Source organism: Bos javanicus, chromosome 11 (genome assembly GCF_032452875.1).
Source record: "Bos javanicus breed banteng chromosome 11, ARS-OSU_banteng_1.0, whole genome shotgun sequence".
Taxonomy (NCBI): Eukaryota; Metazoa; Chordata; class Mammalia; order Artiodactyla; family Bovidae; genus Bos; species Bos javanicus.
Window position 1 is genome coordinate 70455282 of NC_083878.1, and position 22148 is coordinate 70477429.

Genomic DNA, 22148 nt, shown 5'->3' on the forward strand with positions numbered 1-22148 from the left:
ACATACCAACTATTAATTAACACATATTCAAGGATACAATTCAGGGGACGTGAAAACTTGGCAACAATCATTGGCTCATCAATGAAATCCTTTACTAGTTTATTCTGACAGTTTCTAACTCTCTGAGAGGCTCTAAACTATTTGAATATCTTAAGCTTCCCGTGCCTCTCGAGGCTGGGAGACTGTAAACAATCGTATGCATAGCTGTAGGAGTCTCAGTAAACTTGTCAGGCGAGTTAGAGAGCCATCTAAGGGGTTTGGATTTAAACACTCCTAATTGCCCAGGAACTTTATTAATTGGAGCTGTAAGTTAACTCTTTGACAGAGAGAGAGAGAGATGGTGGTAAGGGACAGCCCCCAGTAAAGTCAGAGGTGAGAGCACAAAGCAATAAAGTAGGCAGACTCTGGTTTTTTGGGGGGTAGATGCTCGAGAATATCCGGGCGGACTCCTGAGGCTTGATCCCCCCTTTGCGTATGCCGAGCCTCCTTCCTCATGACCTTTGTCACGAGTGGAATGCCTCACCGGCTCCCGGCAGTCCATCCTAAAGGAAATCAGTCCTGAATGCTCATTGAAAGGATTCATGCTGAAGCTGAAGCTCCAATACTTTGGCCACCTGATGTGAAGAACTGACTCATTGGAAAAGACCCTGATGCTGGGAAAGATTGAAGGTGAGAGGAGAAGGGGCCGACAGAGGATGAGATGGTTGGATGGCATCACCGACTAAATGGACATGACTCTGGGTAAACTTCGGGAGTTGGTGATGGACAGGGAGGCCTGGCGTGCTGCAGTCCATGAGGTTGCAAAGAGTCAGACACGACTGAGCGGCTGAACTGATGGAAATACTCACATTACATACATTTAAAAAAAAAACAAGATAGCACCTGACAAGTTTCAGTGACTTCCCTGGGGTCCAGCCAAGTATACAATCCGTTCTTTGTGTCACTCTACCTTTTGAAACTACCTCCCCAAACAGAGAGCCAAGGCCACTTATTCACTCTCATGAAGATATTTGTATCAGGTGAAGGGAGTCAGCAACCACCCTTCCCCTGGATCTCCTCTCCATGGCGGGGGGGAGGGCGGGGGATGGGGGACTGCCACCATCTCTAGCAGCAGCATCTAAGGCCTCAAGCCACAGGCCACACAGAAGCAGGAGTGGAGGATGAGGTCTGTGCTGGAAATGCCTGAGTGTGTCCTGAGAAAGGTGAAACAGGTATCCCAGTGTTTCTGAAATGAGAGGGTATGGGTGCTTTCCAGCTCTGGATGGCCCTCCAAGCCCCCAGTGGCTCCAAGGGGCTGGTTGTATGTATGATGTATGTATGTATGTATGTTGTTGTATGTATGTTCACCAGTAGTATGAAGGACCTATGTGTATACTCAGTTACTCAGTCACATCTGACTCTTTGCAACCCCATGGTCTGTAGTCTGCCAGGCTTCTCTGTATATGGGATTTTCTAGGCAAGAATACTGGAGTGGGTTGCCATTTCCTACTTCAGGGATCTTCCCAACCCAGGGATTGAACCTGCATCTCCTGCACTGGGAGGCAGATTCTTGACCACTGCGCCACCTGGGAAACCCAGTATGAAGGACGTAAGAGGATACATGAGATTAATGAATTTCGATGGTTCTATCTGGAAAGCAAGAGGCCCGAATTCCCATCTTCCCTCAGCTACTGTCTTCCTGTGTGACCTGGCAAGTCAGACCATGCTCCCAGAGGTCCCTGCCCTTCCTTCATAAACTCTATTCTTATGCTTGCATCCCAGAGATAATCTAGCCTCAGTAACTCAGAAGGGGACATCCAGCCTAAGAAGCTGGCTCTCTCTCAAGTGTACACACTCTCTCTCTCCCTCCCTGCCTCTCCCCCTGGGAAAATGCATTAATTCTCCTTCCTTGGGACCCATGACACCCTCAAGCTCCTGGGGCAGGTATTTTTGTGCACAGATACCTCCCCTGATGGGCCAGGGCTCCAGGAAGCAAGATCTCCCTTTCAGCTTTCCTCCTGAAAGCCTGGGGCCCAGAGAGAACTCAATACACAGGACCCAGAATGAGAGAGTGGAAGAGTAAACTGGGAACCTGCTAGCACAGGGCTGCTCCCCACCATGTGATCTGGCAGAATATCCTTGTTCCTTTCTGATGGGTGGCATGCCAGAGCAAGTGTGGGAACCAGATCCGTAAGTGGCAGCCTCCAAAATGAGCAGAGACAGCCAGCACCTGGAAGGCTGGGCCCAACAACGTTGAGTCTGAGTGATTCTCCACGCGTGCACGGCTGAACTGAAAATTCATTTTCTCCCCTATTCCACCCCAAAGGGCTCCCTTGCAGAAGCCAGATTCACTGTGAAAGAGCTCTGTGGCCCTTATTAGCCCTGGAATTGCTCTGTACTGACTTCCCCGCAACCTCCCCTGCCAACCCTGTTCTTGGTTTTATTTTGCCCAGAGAGGAGACCAAGTCGGGAGATGGTAAATTACTCTGTGAGTGGGACCTCGGGGGGCAGAGGGATCTCCCAGTAATAACTCTGGCCTTGAATGTCCAGCGCACCCCTACTCTCCTGTGCCAGAGCCAAAGATCCCTAGCAACAGGGCACAAGAGCCCAGCCCTAGCCACACTGATCCCGGCCAGGACTGGTTCCAGGCCCCTGAGGCTGGCCATCAGCCCCTCCTTTTCAGCAGTAACTGAAGTCAATTACACAGATAATAGGATGGGTGCAGAGGGCTTTGTCATCACATACATTATTCTAATAGAAATGCATACAGTGGCCCAAGCTCTGTGACAGTCCATTTTAGAAGACTTTTGCCGAGCAAATCAAGTACACAGTGAGAAACCGGAGAAAGCATTTTTCCTCAGCAGCATCTCCCCTTTCTATCCTAAGCAGACAGAGCCCAGATGAGCCCCAGCTGCAGAGAGGGAGGTGGAGCGCTCTGCCTTCCAAGCACACTAAGTGCTCTACCGAGGAATCCAAGACGCTGTGCCATCCATTAAACGCCTGTTACCCAGCCCAGCCATTCTTTCTAGTCTCCCTGCAAAGCCTCCCTATTCCCTCAGTCCACATTCAGACATACACCTTTTTGTCAGCTACTTAGAATCATTAAGGGAACTTAATTAGGTTTCTCCATCCCTCAGGCTGGCAGGGTGGCAAATACGGCATTATATCCACTGTCCATTAACAGTCTGATGCCTGAGCAGGATTGTGTGTTTTCTGAGCTGTGTGTGAGTTGCCTGAGCATCACCCAGGCAGAGATCGGCCCCATGCGTTTGGGAGGTAACCAGTACCAAGGCCGCTGCCCCTCTAAACCTGGCCCTCTGCCCCAAAGGCCACCTCCCAGAAGCCCCCAACCCCCAGGTCAGTTTTCAACAGGCCTCTCTGTAAAGCTAAGTAAGATGGAGTCAGGGGATGTGTTCTTTATGCAAAGCCAGGTTCCAACCAAGATCTCTAGCCAAGCGTGTTTTAGCAACAAGCTCCAAATGCCACTGGCTGGAAAAAAATGGAAAAAGGCAGCATCACCCAGGCCATCAAAAATGTCTTCTTTGGAGAAAGAGAAAGAGCTGAGCAGGTGTGAACCACAGAGGGACAAGGAATGAGATCCCCAATGTGGAGGGCTGGACAGAGGGTCTCAACTGCCATGTTCTGAAATGGCACAGCTCCGTAAAGGAGCTGGACAAGCACCAGGGAGCTGGCTCTTCCTTCTCCCTGACCAGGGTGCCTGTGGAGAGGGAGAGCAAGGCTCGGCCAGCCATGAGGCTCTGCTTCCTTTCCCCACACAGAGCAAAGGCTTTGGGGCAGCAGAGTGACCTGTGCACGTGTTAGAACCACCCGGCCCCTGCCATCTGGGCAGTAATGTGGCATGGACCTTGTTCACCTCAGACCCAGAGCAGGCTGCCTGGTATGTGCAAAACCCAAGACCCAAGACCTTGGCTGGCTGTGCAAAGTGATTTAGGGTCTGTACTTTGGGGGAGCTCAACAGTGAAGAGTAGTTAAACCAGAAAGACTCTGAGAGCCTTGAGGACTCCCACCATCTCCAGCAAGGAGAGCGAGCAGAGCCAGGAGCAAACTCTTCTTCACTTGTTGGTGTTCAGTCGCTAAGTAGTGTCCAACTCTTTGTGACCCCCTGGACTGCAGCACTCCAGGCTTCCCTGTCCTTCACTATCTCCTGGAGTTTGCTCAAACTAGTGTCCATTGAGTCAGTGATGCCATCCAACTATCTCATCCTCTGTCATCCCCTTCTCCTCCTGCCTTCAATTTTTCCCAGCATCAGGGTCAGTCGGCTCTTCGCATCAGGTGGCCAAAGTATTGGAGCTTCAGCAGCAGTCCTTCCAATGAATATTCAGAGTTGATTTCCTTTAGGATTGACTGGTTTGATCTCCTTGCTATCTGAGGGACTCTCAAGAGTCTTCTTTGGGAAAGATACACAATCCGATGCCATCCAAAGTAGAGAAGCCTGAATCTGGGTGGCCCTGATGGCCACATGATCTCTTGGCCAGTGCCCCCACCAGCAAGAAGCTCCCAGATTGGGTCTTCTTTCCCATCCTGCCCCATCACCAGCATCCCCAGACCCCTTTCCCAGACTGTCTCTCTTCACCCCTGCCCTCCTCTGCTTCCCAGCATGGCCCACCTTTGTCCCACCTGTCCCTTCCCTGCAGTTTCTGGAGTCTGGAGCATTGGGGAAGAACTGGCAGCATGGCCTCCTGGGTGGACAGAGGCAGCATCACATGTTTACATCTGATTTGGCATCTGATTGAGTCTTCCCTGATTGTTATGAGTGTTCCTGACTCAAAATATGTGCAATTCCCAGTGTCAATCAAACTCTTTTAAACAGCAGCTGCCACTGCCGTTGCCTTGCGGAGCACTTTAGAAACTCTTCCATTTAGAAACCGTTCGAGCACCAGCTTGCATCCTGCCATCCATGCTAAGAGGCCCAGGGGCTGGTTGAGAACTTTGCAGCTCTCAATCGCTTAGTCATAAGAAAGAAGGCAGGAGAGGGGCAGGGAGAGCAGAGGGACAAGAGGAGACATGCATTTAGGGCAAGGGCTCAGTTAGGGATAACAGGGATTCTGGCCCTCGCCCCCATGCTCCACAGGTACCGGATGTCACTTGCTGGGGTACCCCAGGCCCTCCCGGCAGGTACTCCCATGATGCAGCTCAACAGTGAAACCAGTGCCTGACCTGGCCCCTTTGCCTCTGGAGGTCAGACTAGGAGATGACAACCAGAGTGGAGAATTGGAAAGGTGGATGGAGGACCCCTTCCCCACTGATGTGCGGGAGCATCAGGCAGCTTGGCCTCCCTGCTCTTCCACCTGGGAGCAGGATTCTTTCTGGTCGTCCTTTCCAAGTAGACCTACGTACCTGTTTTCCTGCTCCCTCAGAGCTGTGTCTCCTTCACCTCCGGAACTGTAAGACTGCACTATTAGAGCACGTGCTTGTCCCTTGAGAATCCTGGGTCTGGCTGTGTCTGGGGGTTACACAGGGTCCAGTCCAGAGTCCATCTGTACACCATGTCCTCTGGGGAGATCCAGGGAAACCATAGCTCCGACCTCGCCAAGACTCTTGGAGAAACCTGATGCAGGTGCGTGAGACCTACGGGCCTCTCACCATCTTTTCTTTCTTTTTTTTATTTTTTTTTTATTTTTAAACTTTACAATATTGTATTAGTTTTGCCAAATATTGAAATGAATCCGCCACAGGTATACATGTGTTCCCCATCCTGAACCCTCCTCCCTCCTGTCTCCCCATACCATCCCTCTGGGTCGTCCCAGTGCACCAGCCCCAAGCATCCAGTATAGTGCATCGAACCTGGACTAACCCTAACCATCTTTTCCTCCTTCCACAGCCCTCACACTGGAGCTCGGGGGGCCCTCTCCCACTCTGACCCACCTCCCAGTCCAGCTCCTCTCCTGGAGACCTCCTCCCCTCACTGCTCTCCATCCCCATGTCCACGTGTTTGAGTCCTTTGCTTCCTTCAGAACCAACCTGAAGACTACCTCCTCTGTGATGTGCTTGCATCCCCCCAGCCTGGTGGAATGCCTCCTTCCTCTGAGCTCTCAGAGCATCTTACCTGCACCTCTTATATGGTAGTCACCTTCTTCTAACTGATTCTACACCCTTGGTCTTTTCACTGGGAGAGAACTTGAAGGCAGCATTCCTGTCTGATTTCTTAGAGATCTAAAATAGGACCCAGTGGATAGACATGAGTGGTCTATGTGAAATGAAAATCCTTTCAGTGGGTGCTTTTCAAGGTCATAATGAAAGATGCCTCTCAGGGGCAAGTGCCAGGTGCCAACAGCTGACCAGACAAGGCAGGTGGGTTCATGCGTTGCCCACACCTCATGCACAGTCACTCAGCCCAGGTGTCCCAGAACAGGCTTGGGAATCCTCCACTGGGCATGCGTCTTTCCACACTCAGCCAACCACCAACCCTCTTCACACATCTCTCCTAATGGGGCTTGTGACCCCATCATGGGCAGTGTGGCCTGCGGGCACTGTAGGGTTGGCCATGAGTACAACAGACTCGGTTATTTCCTCTTTAGAACTGACCAGATTGAGATCTTCTAAGTGTGACTTTCAAATAAGAAGGACTGTGAGTCCTTCACCTGACAGGTGAAGGCATAGACGGAGTTACTGTGTACAAATACGTACACAGTACATATTTAGATAAAAGTTTGCCTTTGATTTCAAGTCTTTCTCCACCAGAGACAGTAATTCTTCTCTGACCCTAGCGTCTAACCCTTCTGCACCTGGAGAAGAGTTCATCTGCTCATGGGCACAAGGGCGGGGGGTTCTACCCCGTGGCCGTTCACTCACTCACTGACTACTCTGCTTTAAATCTCTATCAGATCAGATCAGATCAGATCAGTCGCTCAGTCGTGTCCGACTCTTTGCGACCCCATGAATTGCAGCACACCAGGCCTCCCTGTCCATCACCAACTCCCGGAGTTCACTGAGACTCACGTCCATCGAGTCAATGATGCCATCCAGCCATCTCATCCTCTGTCGTCCCCTTCTCCTCCTGCCCCCAATCCCTCCCAGCATCAGAGTCTTTTCCAATGAGTCAACTCTTCGCATGAGCTGGCCAAAGTACTGGAGTTTCAGCTTTAGCATCATTCCTTCCAAAGAAATCCCAGGGCTGATCTCCTTCAGCGGATGTTGGCAATTTGATCTCTGGTTCCTCTGCCTTTTCTAAAACCAGCTTGAACATCAGGAAGTTCACGGTTCACATATTGCTGAAGCCTGGCTTGGAGAATTTTGAGCATTACTTTACTAGCGTGTGAGATGAGTGCAATTGTGCAGTGGTTTGAGCATTCTTTGGCATTGCCTTTCTTTGGGATTGGAATGAAAACTGACCTTTTCCAGTCCTGTGGCCACTGCTGAGTTTTCCAAATTTGCTGGCATATTGAGTATAGACTTGCCTATTTTAAATGTTTCATATAAATGGAAAAATGTATATGAACAGGGTCATGAGGTCTTTACTGTCTGGCTTCTTAAACCTAGTATAAAGTTTTTGAGATCCATCTGTTTTGTAGCCTATAACTATGTGCATGTGCTCAGTCACTCCAATTGTGTCCGACTCTGAGATTCCATGCACTGTAGCCCCCCAGGCTCTTCTGTCCATGGATTTCTCCAGGCAAGAATACCAGAGTGAGTTGCCATGCCCTCTTCCAGGGGATCTTCCTGACTCAGGGATTGAACCCCTGTCTTTTGTGTCTCCTGCATTGCAGGCAGATTCTCTATGACTGAGCCACTGAGGAAGCCCCGCCTAGAACTACACCCAATCCTTTTTATCAGGGATAGTATTCCATTGTACGTGGTTCATCCAGTCACCAATTGATGGGCACTGGTTGTCTCTCTTGATATTTTAACATCCACACCAGAGGCCATGCATGTTTCTGCAGGTCCTCTAGGACTGACTTTCTGAAAGGTGGGAGAGTTTTTTAAGTTCTGAGGAAATTCACTTTACAGCAATTCAGGCCTGGCTGACTGAAGTCTTCCAGAAGCATGACTTCCCAGGAAACAAATGAATGAAAGGTATTTTCCATTTATCAGACTCTAAAGCCTCCCCTGGCCACAGTCCCAGGATCTGACCCTCCAAGGCTGTGAAAGAAATGGAAAGAAGCAGTATCTCATGGGTTTACTGTTAACACTTACAGTCCACTCTATACTACTTACAAACACCCCCAAAGATCATAGTCAAATCACTTAATATTTAGTAATCAGTCAAGCACTGCACAGACCAACCCCAGTCATCTCTGATACTGAACAAGACCCAGGTTTCTAAAGACCTCGCTCTGTGTGAGGAGTTAACCCTTCAGTTGCTGGATAATGAGGAATCCAGGGGAGGCAGGGGCAGATCAGGCTACCTGAGGTAACCAAGCACAGGACACATGGGGGACAGAGGCCCTTCTCAGTGGGCACAGAAGCGTCTCAGGAGCTTAATAATGGCTTCAGCTCTGCCCATGAGTACCAGAAGATATGGAGCCCAGTACTTCCCGTCTACCCTGTCCACACAGAAAGCACAAAGAGTCTCCTCAGACTATCGGGGAGTCCTGCTCTCAGTCCCCAAGCCCCACATTTCATTAACCTGTGGAGCAGTCCTTCAGAGGGGGAAGTGTTCTTTGCTGAAAAAGTAGGGAGATGCTTACAGCTCCCCCTCACCACCTCCCTGGGATTAGGCGAGCTGGGTCTTCACAATTAAATTGGGCAGGATGTTGAATCCTAAGATGCGACACACCCCCGTCGTCCCTCACACATTTTCTTGACACACGTACAGGTTCTGGCTACAGATTGTCGCGTGGTGGGGACAAGGATCCAGAGCCACGGTGGCCTTTGACAATATCTCCATCAGCCTGGACTGCTACCTCACCAGTGAGTGCTCCCTGTCCCTGGCACTTGTCCCCCAGCCCAGACTATCCCAGCCTCACTGTCCCTCCTCAACCCAAGCCCTGGTCTCTCCCACCTTCCCTGGGGCATACTCCTCCATGTCCCTTAAACCAAACCTCCCTTAACTCAGCCCATGGGCTCTTCTCTACTCTACAGTCAGCGGGGAGGACAAGATACCACAGAACACAGCACCCAAGTCAAGAAATCTGTTTGAGAGGAACCTGAACAATGAGCTGAAACCCTGGGTGAACCCATCAAAAGAAACCCCCATCTTTGACCCTACAGGTAAGAGTTCAACTCACATGTCTGAGTGAAGTAATTTTTTGTTGCAAAAAGTAGAAAAAAAATATATGCTGTGATTAGGGTGGGGAGCTGTGTTTAAAGAATAACATTGTCAACCTTTAGGAAGAACATCACCTACACCCTGGTTAGTGGGCTCCAAGAGGAAGCTGTTTCTCTGGGAAAATAAAGTTTCTAGAAGTTGTGCAAAGCAGCAACTGTCCTCCATGCCAGGGAAATACCCAGGCCCCAACACAAAAGGGAGAAGCAAGCTGGTATCCTTTTCTCAACTCAGTCCTTCGAAACCACTCCACACTTACTGAACAAAGCAAACTTTCCATTGATTTCTCCTCATAAAGAGGGTTGGGCCCAAGGTCAAGGATATCTGTTGCACAAAGGCAGACTAGCTCGTCAGTGGTGAAACCCCAAAGCTTCAGGTTCGATGAGTTTCCCCAAAGCTTGGCTCCCCTTTGAAGCTGTTCGATTCAGCCTCCCGTGGGCTGGAAGACCTCTCATGGGCCCTTGCTGCCTCAAACACAGGCGTCTTGAGCACCTGGCCCTAAACCATGGACGTGACTTCTCAGCTGTTCTGTACCAGGAGAAAGTCTCTTGGAATGAGTCTCTAAACCCAGTATGAGGTTGGTCAGAGATTATTAGATCTGTGAGATTATTAGATCAGCCCCAGAGAAGTTGATGAAGGCCACTCAGCCTGACACTAGCAGGTCGAGGGGGTCACCCAGCAGTGCATGGAGGTATGAGGCTCCATCCAGCATGAGTAACTCGGAGAGGCAGGGGTACAGCCGCAGTCCACCCATACTCTTTTTCCTGTAAAAGGTAATTCTGTATTAAGATAGCAAGAGATAAATGATAGTCTTTTATTTCTACTTTTAATGTGAAATCTTTGTTGAGTACAAAGTATAGAAAAAGAAAGTAAAGGCTATGTCTTTTCACTAAATGCATTGACCCTCAACTTATTAAACAAATATTATTAGCTTTGCTTTGTCTTTGAAGAAAGAAACCCTTTCCTTTCCTTCCCCTAAAATGCTGTCGCAGGATTAACTCTCATCCCTTCCAGTTCCCACCAGACCTAATCCAGCCGCCAAACCAGAGGAAAGAGTTTGCTGCTTTTCCCATCACCTTCCCCCTTTCCTCCCTTCACCTGAGCTAGAACCTCAAAAAATCTTGTCTTTTGTTTCATGCAACAGGGAACCTGGTCTCCTAAACCATGATCTCTACTTCCCCCTCTGCCCTGTGGTTTGCAAGAACATCTAACATGATGGGGGCAGCTTTCTATTAATCGTTCAACACCCTCCCCACCCTCCCTCCCAGCAACTCACCTCCATAGCCCTTGGCTAACCACTGCCTCCCTGCGATAAATACAGGACATGCCCAGCAAACATGACTGCAAGCCCTACTTCTCGTCACCACCAGCCCCTGATTACATAGCAGGGGCTCCAAAAACACTTATTGATTGACTGTAGGTGATTGATGCTTGAGTACGATCTTCCAATGTCAGCAGCGTCTTCCTCGCAGCCAGCATTTAGGAGGCAGACATCCGCCTTGCCTGACTCCCAGGTTTATTGCCATGTAACTCCCACTGCCCCTAAAAGGCTGATCAATAAGGGTCTGTCCAGTGGCCACTCAGACTAATGAAATCTCACAGTGGCTCGAAAGTGGCAGTGCCCCACCACCACCTCCAAATAAAATTAGGAGAAAGTGGATGCCTGAGAGGGTGGAGATGCCAGGGCTGGAACACAACCTTTCTCGGCTGCCTGACCCCAGCCTCAGGGCAGGAGTGTCAAAAAGTGGCTGTGGGTCGGTGTTCTGTCTCTAGACCCCTTCCAGGGTGACCCCAACTCAAAAGGAAGAGGACACTGAGGCAAACACGTTCCCAAGCAGCCTTAGTAGCCTCCTCAGGCAGGTTTTAGAGAACCGAACAGAGCCTGTGCTTCCCAGGAGCCCACTGCCACATCAGGGAGCAGCTCAGGTGAGCGAGGAGCTGAGGCGGGCTCCTGACACCCCTTCCCAGCTGTGTTCCTGTAGCAGGAGGCACCTTCCCATCTGATGGGCCTGCCAGGGTGAGGGTGTCTGTCTTCATCTGGAGGATTAATGAGGGGAGAGGGAGCAGGGCCTCCTTTCCCCACCTTCTGCACGACAAGGTCCACTGAGCCCTTTGGAGCGGCACTTAGCCAGGACCCACCTTCATGGTCAGGGAAAACAGGCCACCCCCTGGGTTCATGCACAGGCCTACCATCTTGGCTTTCATCTAACCTGCCCCCCCAACACAGTTCTTGCACACTTCCTCTGTGGGCAGTCCAGACCCAGGTTAGGAGCTCAGAGAGCTCACCATCTAGAATAGGAGAGCACAAGAGGACAAACTCTGGGAAGATTTGTGGAGCTCAAGGTGCCCACAGCGAGAGAAGTGGTGATGAGGGAGGGACCTGGAGGGGGAAGTACAGGCGGTCCTTGAGAGGCCAAGGTCAGGACCACAGCCACTCAGTGATAATCACCTGGCAATGTTTACCTGGCACCTCCCATGCCCCTGGGGCTGTGCAGCTCCAACAACAAAGAGGGGAACCGGTTCTGGAAATTCCAGCCCCTGGAGAGAGGGCAGCCAGTGAACCCACAAGTCACAGTCTGCAATGTGAAGCTTGTCAATTGAAAAAAATGCACAATGTTTTATTTGGAGCAACTTGAGGACTGTAGCCGGGAGACAGCATTTCAGATAGCTCTGAGGAACTGCTCTAAAGAGGCAGAGGGAAAGGTCAGTGTATATGTGATTTTGGTGAAAGGGGGTACATGCAATTGAGCACACATTTTTGTAGAAGGCCACTGCTAGGCTCGTGAAGGTTACTGGTAGCCACAAGGAGTAGATGTCACCATGAAAGATTTTAGTGCTTTTTTCAGATGTGATGAAATGCAAGAATTGGGCTCATAAAATCTTCTCCTGAAAATACCTAACTATCTGATGGCCTGTCCTGCCACTTTTTCCAGAGCACAGAGTGACTCATTCTTGATCTCCACCCTGAACTCCTTTCAGGGACTGTTAAAGGTCAGCAGTTGCAGCAGCTAGTGATGTGATCCTTGTAGAGGTAGATGGCAAGTGCCAATTTGTAGATGACCAGCTTAACCTAACTCAGAGTTTCTACCCAGGGAGGGACTCTGGAGAGAAAATGGGGGCTGAGGCCGGGAGGAAAGAAAAGGAAAGAACAATCAGTGAGTATGCTTTCCCCTGGGCTGGGGGGCTCTCATGCACTGACTCCTCTAGCCCTCACTCCAGCCCAGGGCCCGCTGCTGTTGTTAGCACTGCAGGGATAAGGGAGGTGATGGGGAGGAACATAAGCATTCCATACAGCTGGTGGGAAAATGAGCCAGGATGTGGCCCTGAAATCTGCATCCTTCAACCAACTGAACTACTTTGGGTATCCAATTCCCTCTCAGAGATCAACACTCTACATGGAAAAGAGGTGGGAGAGCGTCCCAGACAAGAGGCCCTGTATGATCAGTAAACAAAGCAGCTCCCAGCCATCCCTGTAAAGGACGGAGGAGGCTGGATAATAAGATTTCTCCCCAAAGTTCAGCGCTGTCAGTTTCTGCTCGACTGGAACAGAGGTGGCTGGTGGCATTTCAACTCTCCTTCTGGCAGGCATTAGAGCAGCTCCTGGAAACGCAAAGGCCAGTCGGGTCTTCCAAAAACCATCACTCACAAGCTCCCAAATTTCTAAACACTCCTCACATCCCCCAAGCCATCCCTTCCCTCTGATGAGGGCCTAACCCTCGGAGTCTGGGGGTTTCCTCTCCCCCAGCCCAGGGGGCAGAGCTGAGCCACTGGAGCATCCAGGCAGGAAAGAGCCTGTCCAGGTGCTTCATGGAACCTTCTCAGAAGCTTCTGAGTCACTTCAGCTAATCAGATGAAGAAACTGGGAGAGAAAATGGGGCAAGTATTAAGGCTAGGAAATTACATTTGTCAGCTTTGCACATAAAATTACACTATCCAAATGGTTGGGATAATGCGATCATGGGTGCAGAGCTCTTCTCTTCCTCTCTCTCTCTGCCTGCTCCCCACCCGGCAGTAATGAACATTAGGGGTGAAGAGGCACAGGCAGGCTCTGTCACCTTCTCTCTCTCTCTAAAAGCCCAGGTAAGGACAGGCAGGATCCCCACCCACCCCCTGCCCTGGGCCTCAGGACCCTGCCTCAGCTTTCTAACCTCTCTCTCCTTCTCCTGTGAGCTTACATGTTATGTAGGAGGGCAGGATGGAATCATCTCAGTTTATATGAGAACCAGCCCAACCCACAAGTATCCATAACTTGCAGAATCCTGGCTTCAAGCCAAAGTCTTGCCTCTGAGTTGGCTGATGACAGTTGGTTTACTGTTTTCTGAGTACACATCTCTTGCCAAAGGTGGTGGGGGGAGGGACGGCAATTTAAAAGGAGTGGGAAAGAGCACTGGACCAGGAGTCAGAACCCCCAGCTGGCCTACACTTGCTGGCCTCCACTGTGCTCCTGGGGCAGGGCTCACCTCTCCCTGGCCTTCTGTCCCCTCATCTGATGGCTGATGCCTGTCAGCAAAGCCCCAAGTAACAGCTGGTGTTTGCGGGGCCAACACAAACACAAACAAAGGCTAAAAAGCTGCTGCATTTAAAAGACAAGTTTAAAGTAGACTGTCTCCAGGCCCCTCGTCATCCCCAGCTCCGTGGTTCTGCGGGCTGAAGGGACAGAGTATAAGTGAGCCAGAGCTCACTAACCCATGGCACTGCTAATGTGCCCAGAAGTGAGAAGGACAGACTGTCCACACACACGCTCCTATGACTCAACAACAGATGCCAATTCCAATGAGAAAGTTTTATGTGTTTCACATAAATTGATTGGGTCTATTTCTGCTAAACGCATTATCCATTCACCACAGAACAACTATTAGAGTTAATAGAATTTGTAGCTAGAGCCATTATGCTCCAAGCAAGCCCTTCTGGGGATGACAGCATTATTGGAAGGCAGGCTTCACAGGGCCCGCCTCCCTCACTCAGAACTGTCTTCTCACTCACTGGAAGTCTTTGTTTCCATCAGAGCCTTCCACACCCCAGCCCTGCAAGCCCAGTAAAGAACATGTATCTAATCCGGTTCCAGAAAATCCTGTTGTCTTATCACCTGTGGGCACTGCCGACAACCTCGTGCCAGGCTGGAGGCAGAGACGAAGCTGGGACCCCTGTGTTAACTGCGGCTCTTTACTGTGTGCCAGTTTTGAAGGCAGGAGGCCCCCAGAGAACTGGGAGGGAGGCAACAAGGAAGGGTAGAAGCCCACTCACTCCAGGGGGACCCCGGATTAGACTCCTGGTCTCATTGCATCGTTAATGGAAAATAACCAGTGACCATCTGGGAGTGCAGGAACAAAGAAGCAAGCAGGTCGGCTGTCAGGGACCTAGATCCAGCCCAGGGCTCATCCACGTGTGTTCTCACATCATCTGTTTCTTTCACCTGGCAGGGTGAGGGGGACCCACGAGTGCTCTTGGTTAAAATGCAGATTCCTGGGCCCAGCAGACCTGTAAAATCATGTCTGAGGATTAGAGGGCAAACTCTGCCTTTTTAACAAACTCACAAGCAAATCCTGGTTTAAAACAGAGTTTAGGAGCCCCAGACCACAGCCTGACATCCTCGTTACAGATGGGCGTGGACCTGGAGATGGGAAGGAGGCGGGCTCAGAGCCACACAGCCCGCTCCGAGGGTTTAGTTCTCAGGCAGCAAAGGCCTTGCCTCCTGTGTCTCCTCTTCACACAGCAATAATAACCACGATCCCTGAGCACCGCCCGGTGCTGGAAGTATGCAGGACTCTTTCATATGCATTGTCTCGTTTGCTTGTATGATAATACTGACAGTTGAGGAGCATGACGTCCACAAAGAGGAAGTAACTTGCCCTAAGTTATATCAGCTGTGTAAAAGGCTAAAGAATGTTTCTTTAAAATCATGTGAAAAATAAAGTTTCCTAAGCCAGATAACATTCGGAAGGGCAAAGTTTCCTTAAAGAAACCTTAAAAGGAATCCCACTGTTGAGTGGGTCTTCTGGAGGAATCTCTCTTCTCTGAAACACCCTGAACTGAAAATGTTAGTTTTTGTTTAAACAGAACACAGAGGCATCTTCACTAACATGCAAAACGGTGCAGCAGGTACAATGCACTCCCGCACGTGTGAGAGAGCCGATCATTGCAGCTAACTGGCGTCTTCCCGTGCACCCCAGCCTTCACGGGTGCACATGAAAGGCGCTTCTGCCGGCACTGGTTCAGTTGGGGGGAGCACCTCTTTAAGAGTTGGGCAGATTCTGTAGATATAACCCTTGGAACCCCTTCGGTCACTGGCCGTCTCCCTGCTCAGCTGGCCTGCTGTTAAACCATGTGCTGCGAGTTCTCTCATTCACTAATTTTAGATTATCACCTATTTATAGCCAGCGTGCTGTGATGACGCAGGAATCACGAGCCCTAACAAGACCCATGGGTCCTAGTCACTGCAGCAGCTTTGGCGCCCTTCCTATTGGGCTGTCATGCTTCATTTGGGCACAGACTCCCTTCCCCGGGAGCCAGCATGGCCATGCTCCGGGGAGGCAGGTGGCGTAGAACTGACTCGTGACTCAGGACTCATGATCCCTGCTACTCAAGTCCCTCCAGAGTAGTCAGCATCCCCAGGCGGTGGCCAACACCAAGGCCCAGGGGCTGCTTGGTGGCCGAAGGAGAGGCAGCACTTCCGCAGGGACCTGGTGAAGGTAGAGGGAGGCACCAAAGCCTGGAAGAGAGGCTGACCTCCCTCCCTGGGCAGTGGAGTCTCATGGGTTTGCAGACGCCCCCTTTCCTCTGCTTACCTGTGTCTCCAGCTACTAAGTACGCTTGGGGTCACTTATATGATCCTTACGGCCTCTCCCCTCACCCAGTCCCCCAGGATAGATTTCACTATTCGGGTCCCAACTCTGCCACTTACTTAAAGCCATTCACTTCTCCTTCCTGTGCCTTTGTTTCCTCACATTAAAAAATGGAGCTTATGTTCTTCGGGTTTCCATCACACAGGTCTGATGAAAGGTTTACATGAGTGAATCGGTGTCAAGGGCTTAGAGAAGCGCTTGACCCAAAATGTACTGCATGAACCATCATGATTTTCCCATTCTAAAACTCAGGAGACATAATCAGAAGGGTTATGCTGCCTGCCCTACCAGTCAACTGCAGAGCCAGGGTTCCCACTAAGTCAGTTCACCCCAAAGTTGTCAGTTTCCATGCCCATTAGGAACAATCCCAAATACCACACAGCTGCTGACCACGGTTAGGGAGATGCTCCTGCTGCATCCAGATTGGCTACATCCATCTTCTCTTTCCACTTCTCTTGCATTTCCACTCGGAGATGCAACTGAGTGTTCAACACAGAAGACATCATTGCTTTCTAGTTAATGTGTTCACAGAGCCCTGAATCTCAGTCCCAGGGGGGAATAAAAGTCACACGAAGCTGAGTTTCATTTAACAAGTCTGTACTGGTGCCTGCTCTGTATCAAGCCCTGTGCTGGGTGCCTCGGGGCCTGCAGCTGGGGACAATCCAAAGTGCCCCTCATGGAAAATACACCACCCAGAGCTGGGCCCACATAAGCCTGACAGGAAGCCACTGTTACCCCAACACAGGGAGTCTCCAGGTCCCTTTCCAGCATCCCTTCCTGAGCACAGCTAGTAATCAGACTGGTCCCCCAAGCCCCAGCTCTGACTTTATCCTGCCCTGTGGTGCAAAGGTCTCTATCCAAGATTGGAACATTGCCAATTATGCTGAACTGAGCATCATTTTTGAAGAGAAATCCAGTGTATGCTGAGAAAGCAACGAATCAGTAGTGGATTCATAACTTCCCAATAACCTTCCGACCCCGGGCCCCACTGGAAAAATAGTGCAGCAGCATCCAGCTCTGACAGACTCAACAAGGCCTCAGGAACCTCCAGTCTGACGTGATGTGCTGGTTGGCATTATAGCGAAGCTGCAGACAAAATGCCTTCACGCCATGCCACGGCCCTGTCAGCAACAGAGAGGACCCATTGCCTTTCTGTCTCTTCTTGGCTGGCTTGAGAAAACATGTTGTTTTTTCCCATTTGTTTCAGTGAAAGGTTACATAAATGGGAGACAATAAATGATCCGGGAACTCCGATCTCAGCACGCCTTAGTACCGTTTAGCTCCAAGGCCAGCAGGACGCAAAGGCCCCTCCATCAGTGCAGGTGCATTAAGCACTTGTTACTTGGAAGTCCACTTTTAATTACCATCCTTCCTTCAGACTTGCTGGTTCTGCCTGCAAAACAACCCCACGTCCCCTCAGAGCCTATTCAGCTCTTTGCTTTTTGCAGCAAAGCTTCAGTGATCCTGGACAGAAAGACTTTTTTTTAAATTTGTTTGGGCACAGAACTGAACAGAGAAACTATGACAGGAATGCCTGAAATGCTAATGCTAGGTCCCAAAAGTCAGCTCCTCTTTGCCTGCCCCTCCATTGCCAAGAAGTGGGATCAGCTTAAGCTTCACTGATTCAGGGAAGAGAGAGAGAGCACAGAGAAGAACTCAGACCAGCCAGGGTCCTCCAAGCTGGGTGCTCACAGAAAAGAGGAGGCCAGAGAAAGCACTGGCTTCTGGGGAGGAATTTGGGTTATGCAGACAGTTATCTATTGCTCTGTATCAAATTACCATAGACACAGTGGCTTAAAACAACACGTATTTATTATATCAGTTTCTGTGGGTCAAGAAACCAGGTACAGCTTAGCTGGGTCATCTGCTTCATAGTTTCTCATAAAGTTCCGTAAGGTGTTCACCAGGGCTGGGTCTCATCTGAAAGCTCAACTAGGGAAAGAATTACTCCCAAGTTCATGTGGTTGTTAGTAGTTCCTGGAGAAGCTGTTGATGAGAGAGAGAAAGAGAGACAGAGAGAGAGATAGGGAGTCTGCCAGCAAGATGGAAGTTACAGTCTTATGTCACATAGTCATGGAAATAATATCCCATCACCTTTGCCATATTCTTTTGGTTAGAAGCAACTCAAAAGTCTTGCCTGTACTGAAAGAGAGGGGATTATGCAAGGCTGTGGCCACCAGGATGTAGAGATCATTCGGGCCCCCTAACAGCCTACCTGCAGTGGCTTTTGTATGTAGGAGAGCAATCAGTCACCAGGAAGCTCTGAGAGTTCATTGTGGACTCTGATGGGGCAAAATCTTGGCAGCAATCTTAAGCCTCTCTGTTCAACATTCCATAGACACTCAAATATCACAAAGTACCTACTGAGTGCCAGTCCATAGCCAGATGGAAAATGAATCAGAAAGAATCCTAGAGACCGTGGTTCCAGCTTGGGGACTTCAGAAGAGTCATATAGTCTCAGCCCCAGTGTTTTCTTTATCCCTAAAGTAGGGATAATAATTACCTGCCACAGTTCTTTCTCAGAGCTGGCTATTGTGGTGAGCAAATGAGATCATTTTCTCTGAAAGGTATAAAAGAATATACTAATATAAAGTGTGTGATATTTTTAACATTATCAAACTACATTACAGAAAAGATTGGGCCAGTTCACTTCTCCCTCATAGATTGCCTTCTATACATTTTCAGTTCATTTATAATCCTCCTCCACCTGTGAGCTGTGCAGTTTTTTATTTATACATAAATATGTGTTCTAGGCATATTTTTCCTTATTTTTTTTTTTTTTGCAAAACTTTCAAACACATTCTAATTTTTGACCTCTTAAAACCAACCGTGTTAAGGGAAAAGGGGACAGCATTTTGCATGTGGGATCCTTTTGTTCAATCGGTTCCTCCAACCCAGTTGATCATCAATTTGTAGATGAAATCCTCATACTCTACTTGGGGGAAACATGTAACTTGAGTGAGGACATAGAAGAACGCCTCCAGAAGACCCACTCCTTAATACAAATTGAAAGAGTGTCAGAGTCCCAGAAATAATGGGGACTCCAGAACTTTCTCCAGGACAGCTTCCTAAACCAATCCAGGTGGTTGGGTCTAAAAGGCCTGATTTGGTTTTTATAGTGAATATTGACAGTGACTTTGTAATAATGTAATAACATATTTTATTCATTTAATTTTTATTTATTATTAAGTGACTGACAGAATAATCCAATTCTGGAATTAAAGTTCATAAGTAAGGAAAATAAGGCACTGCTTGGGCTTATCCAGCAACACAACTGAAAGTCAGAAGAGCTCCCTGAAAAAGAGAAGCACTTCTTTTCCTTCACCCAGATTTCTGACTTGGATCCTACTAACTAGTTCACTCGGTCTATCAGCCAATCAGCTCCATCAACCATGGAGCCAGGGATATGTCCTTACTGCTAAACAGCAGGATTTGAGCATTTCCTTAGAGACTCACTTAAGCCCACTTAAGCCTCAAAACCAAACCCGTTGTGTGTAACCCCCATATGAGTGAGTCCACAGCACCCATCTCAATATCCAATACTTTATTAACACAGCTCTGGCCTGACGCCAACTCGGGAAATAACCAAATTAGCCCCGAGACCTCCCTTAACTTAATTTTTACAGTTCTGCTTTCAGGATACTATTTTTCCTGTGACATTTCTTCTCTCATGTGTTACTCACTTTCCCTCAGGGAACAGAGGGTGGCTGAGAACACAAGAAGCCATCACAGGAGCCATTAAAAACTGCCTCAGATGGCTGGGTGTCAGAGCTGTTTAGGGTAATTCAGTCCTGAAAGCAGCTTTTATCTCAACAGCCCAGACTTGCTTCCCTGTTGATGGGGAGCTGGCTCATTCCAAGGTTCTTCTTCATGAAGGGATGTCTGCTCCCAGCAGACAGGGATGTGGGCCTCTGGTCTTTGCTCCCCGGGTGACCTCAGCTTCTGCAGGCATCCTGCCCATCCAGAGGGAGTGTGAGGCCCCTAGGAGACAAGGATGTAAAAGTGAAAACAGATCATTCTGTGAGCATGTCTAGTACGAAAGTCAGAGCGGCTGTTATTGTTACCACTGTTACCCACTCCTAACGTCTCATCATCAAAACAGAATAAGAGAGAAATGACCAAGAAGCAATGCATGAACAAACAAGGCGTGTGTGTATGTATATGTGTGTGTGTATAGATGCAAAATAGTTCAGTGTGAGAAACAAGCTAGAACAACATGGAAAATTGATCAAATGAAACAACGTTGTAAAAAGAATAAATGTGATGGTCCCCTCCTCACTTTACTCTATAATCGCAAGCCAGTTGTTAAACTTTTCTGCCTGGTTGACCATCTTATGAGATAAAAGTAACAGTTCTTCCCCATTCCCTATCTACTGATCTAACATGTTTTAAAGACATTAAACAAACTGGAGAGTGGAAGTGACCCATCAGTGTACTGTAAATCAATACATTGAAATAGAGGGCCAAAGATTCCCAGTTCTGTTGGTGAAAAATCACAACAACATCCTTTTACCTGAGGTTAGAAGATTCTTCTAGTATGCTCCACCATCCACCAAATACAAGTATCAAATGTGAATACATTCCAAAACCCTGAAATAAAGATTTTGTGCATCTAGCTGCCCCTCAGTCTAATGCACAGAGATTCTCTGTGCTTTCGCACACCCTCACCCAACACTAGATACCAAATAAGACTAATCATAGAACATCCTGAAGCCCTAAGAAAGTAAACCTGACAATAAAGAGAGAAGAAAGTGAGTTAATAGAAAATATTTATGTCTACAGTCATTTAGTAAAGGGTCAAATAGCCCCATCAACTCAAGTCCAAATGGCAGTATCATGAAGAAGTTAAATTATACTCAGTAGGCTCTATCAAAAAAAAAAGGCAGAATATGATGCAACAGTAGTCACTGGGGATGTCCCCGAGATAAAATCTAAAAAAAAAACCCTGCAGTTCCAAGAGTAGGAATAAAAGTGAGGAGCCTGACCAGAGAGATATCAAGTGATTCCTAAATTTAAAAACAATTTCAGGTATACACGTGCTCCCCATCCTGAACCCATACCTGAAATAAAAAATTTAAAAAAAAAAAAAAAACAATTTAAGGATCCTGGAACGACGCACAGCACCTTTGGTGGTAACAGCATATTTTTTTTAACCTCTCTGAATCTCTATGCAAAAATTGAGCAAACATACATCAAAACTGAAAACCCATGGATATTTACAGCAAAAAATTTTTAGTAAGGTAGTCCCTTCCAACTCTCAAATACAAAGGAGTGAGGACAAAGCACCATAAAGTGTATGCGTAACTAGAGAATATTCTAATTCCATTATCACCTTTGTTCTTGAGAAGCAAGATTTGCAGTGTGGAAAAATAAATACAGATGTACTATAGAAGAGATTAAATTAAAAAACCTCTAGTCCTGAATTTGATTTGGAACTGTCGATGTAAACTCATGGATACTTTGTCATATAAATGTATATACATACACACACACACACACACACGTGTGTTTACAGCCTATGTACTTCCTAGCTCTGTCCACTAAAAAAGCCTAGAAACAATCACACACACATGTGTATATAGCCTGTGTATTTCCTAGCTCTGTCCACTAAAAAGCCTAGAAACAATCACAAACCCACTAGCAATAAGTCTCTATAGCACCCAGATTGTATACTTAAAATACCTTTTTTCAATCAAAGAAACCAAAGTTTTTGAAAAATGGCTGAGCCCAGGTCTGGCTAAGGAACATTTCATCACACCAGATAGCAAGGGGCCAAAGGACACAGCTTAACTACTAAATAACAACAACCAAAAAAAAGAACTCAGGACGCTACCACTCACCAAAAATGTGACAGTTTGAGCTATTAAGAAATAATAATTATTAATTAAAACTCAAAATATGTTTAAATTCATGTAGCATTAGTGATATACAAACAACTAGTCAACTTCAGAGCATGGGAGATGACCAATTCATTACATTGAATGCTCCAAACAAGGAGAAAGAATGGAGCATTTATCTGCCTTCCCTATACGAACTGTATCACTGGGCAACCAAATAGTAGGTGAGAAGAAGCACCTCTTTAAAAATATATCCCAACTAAT

The 22148-nt window shown here is 48.2% G+C and overlaps 1 protein-coding gene across 1 annotated transcript in view; it reads left to right on the plus strand.

Moving 5' to 3' along the window:
• The window catches only part of ALK (ALK receptor tyrosine kinase), a 734697-nt gene that overhangs the window by 649136 nt on the left and 63413 nt on the right, over positions 1–22148 (plus strand). The window contains exons 10-11 of the mRNA XM_061432943.1: positions 8756–8850; positions 9022–9150. Of these exons, the coding sequence (XP_061288927.1) occupies positions 8756–8850; positions 9022–9150 (224 nt within the window). The remainder of the gene's footprint in view (positions 1–8755; positions 8851–9021; positions 9151–22148) is intronic.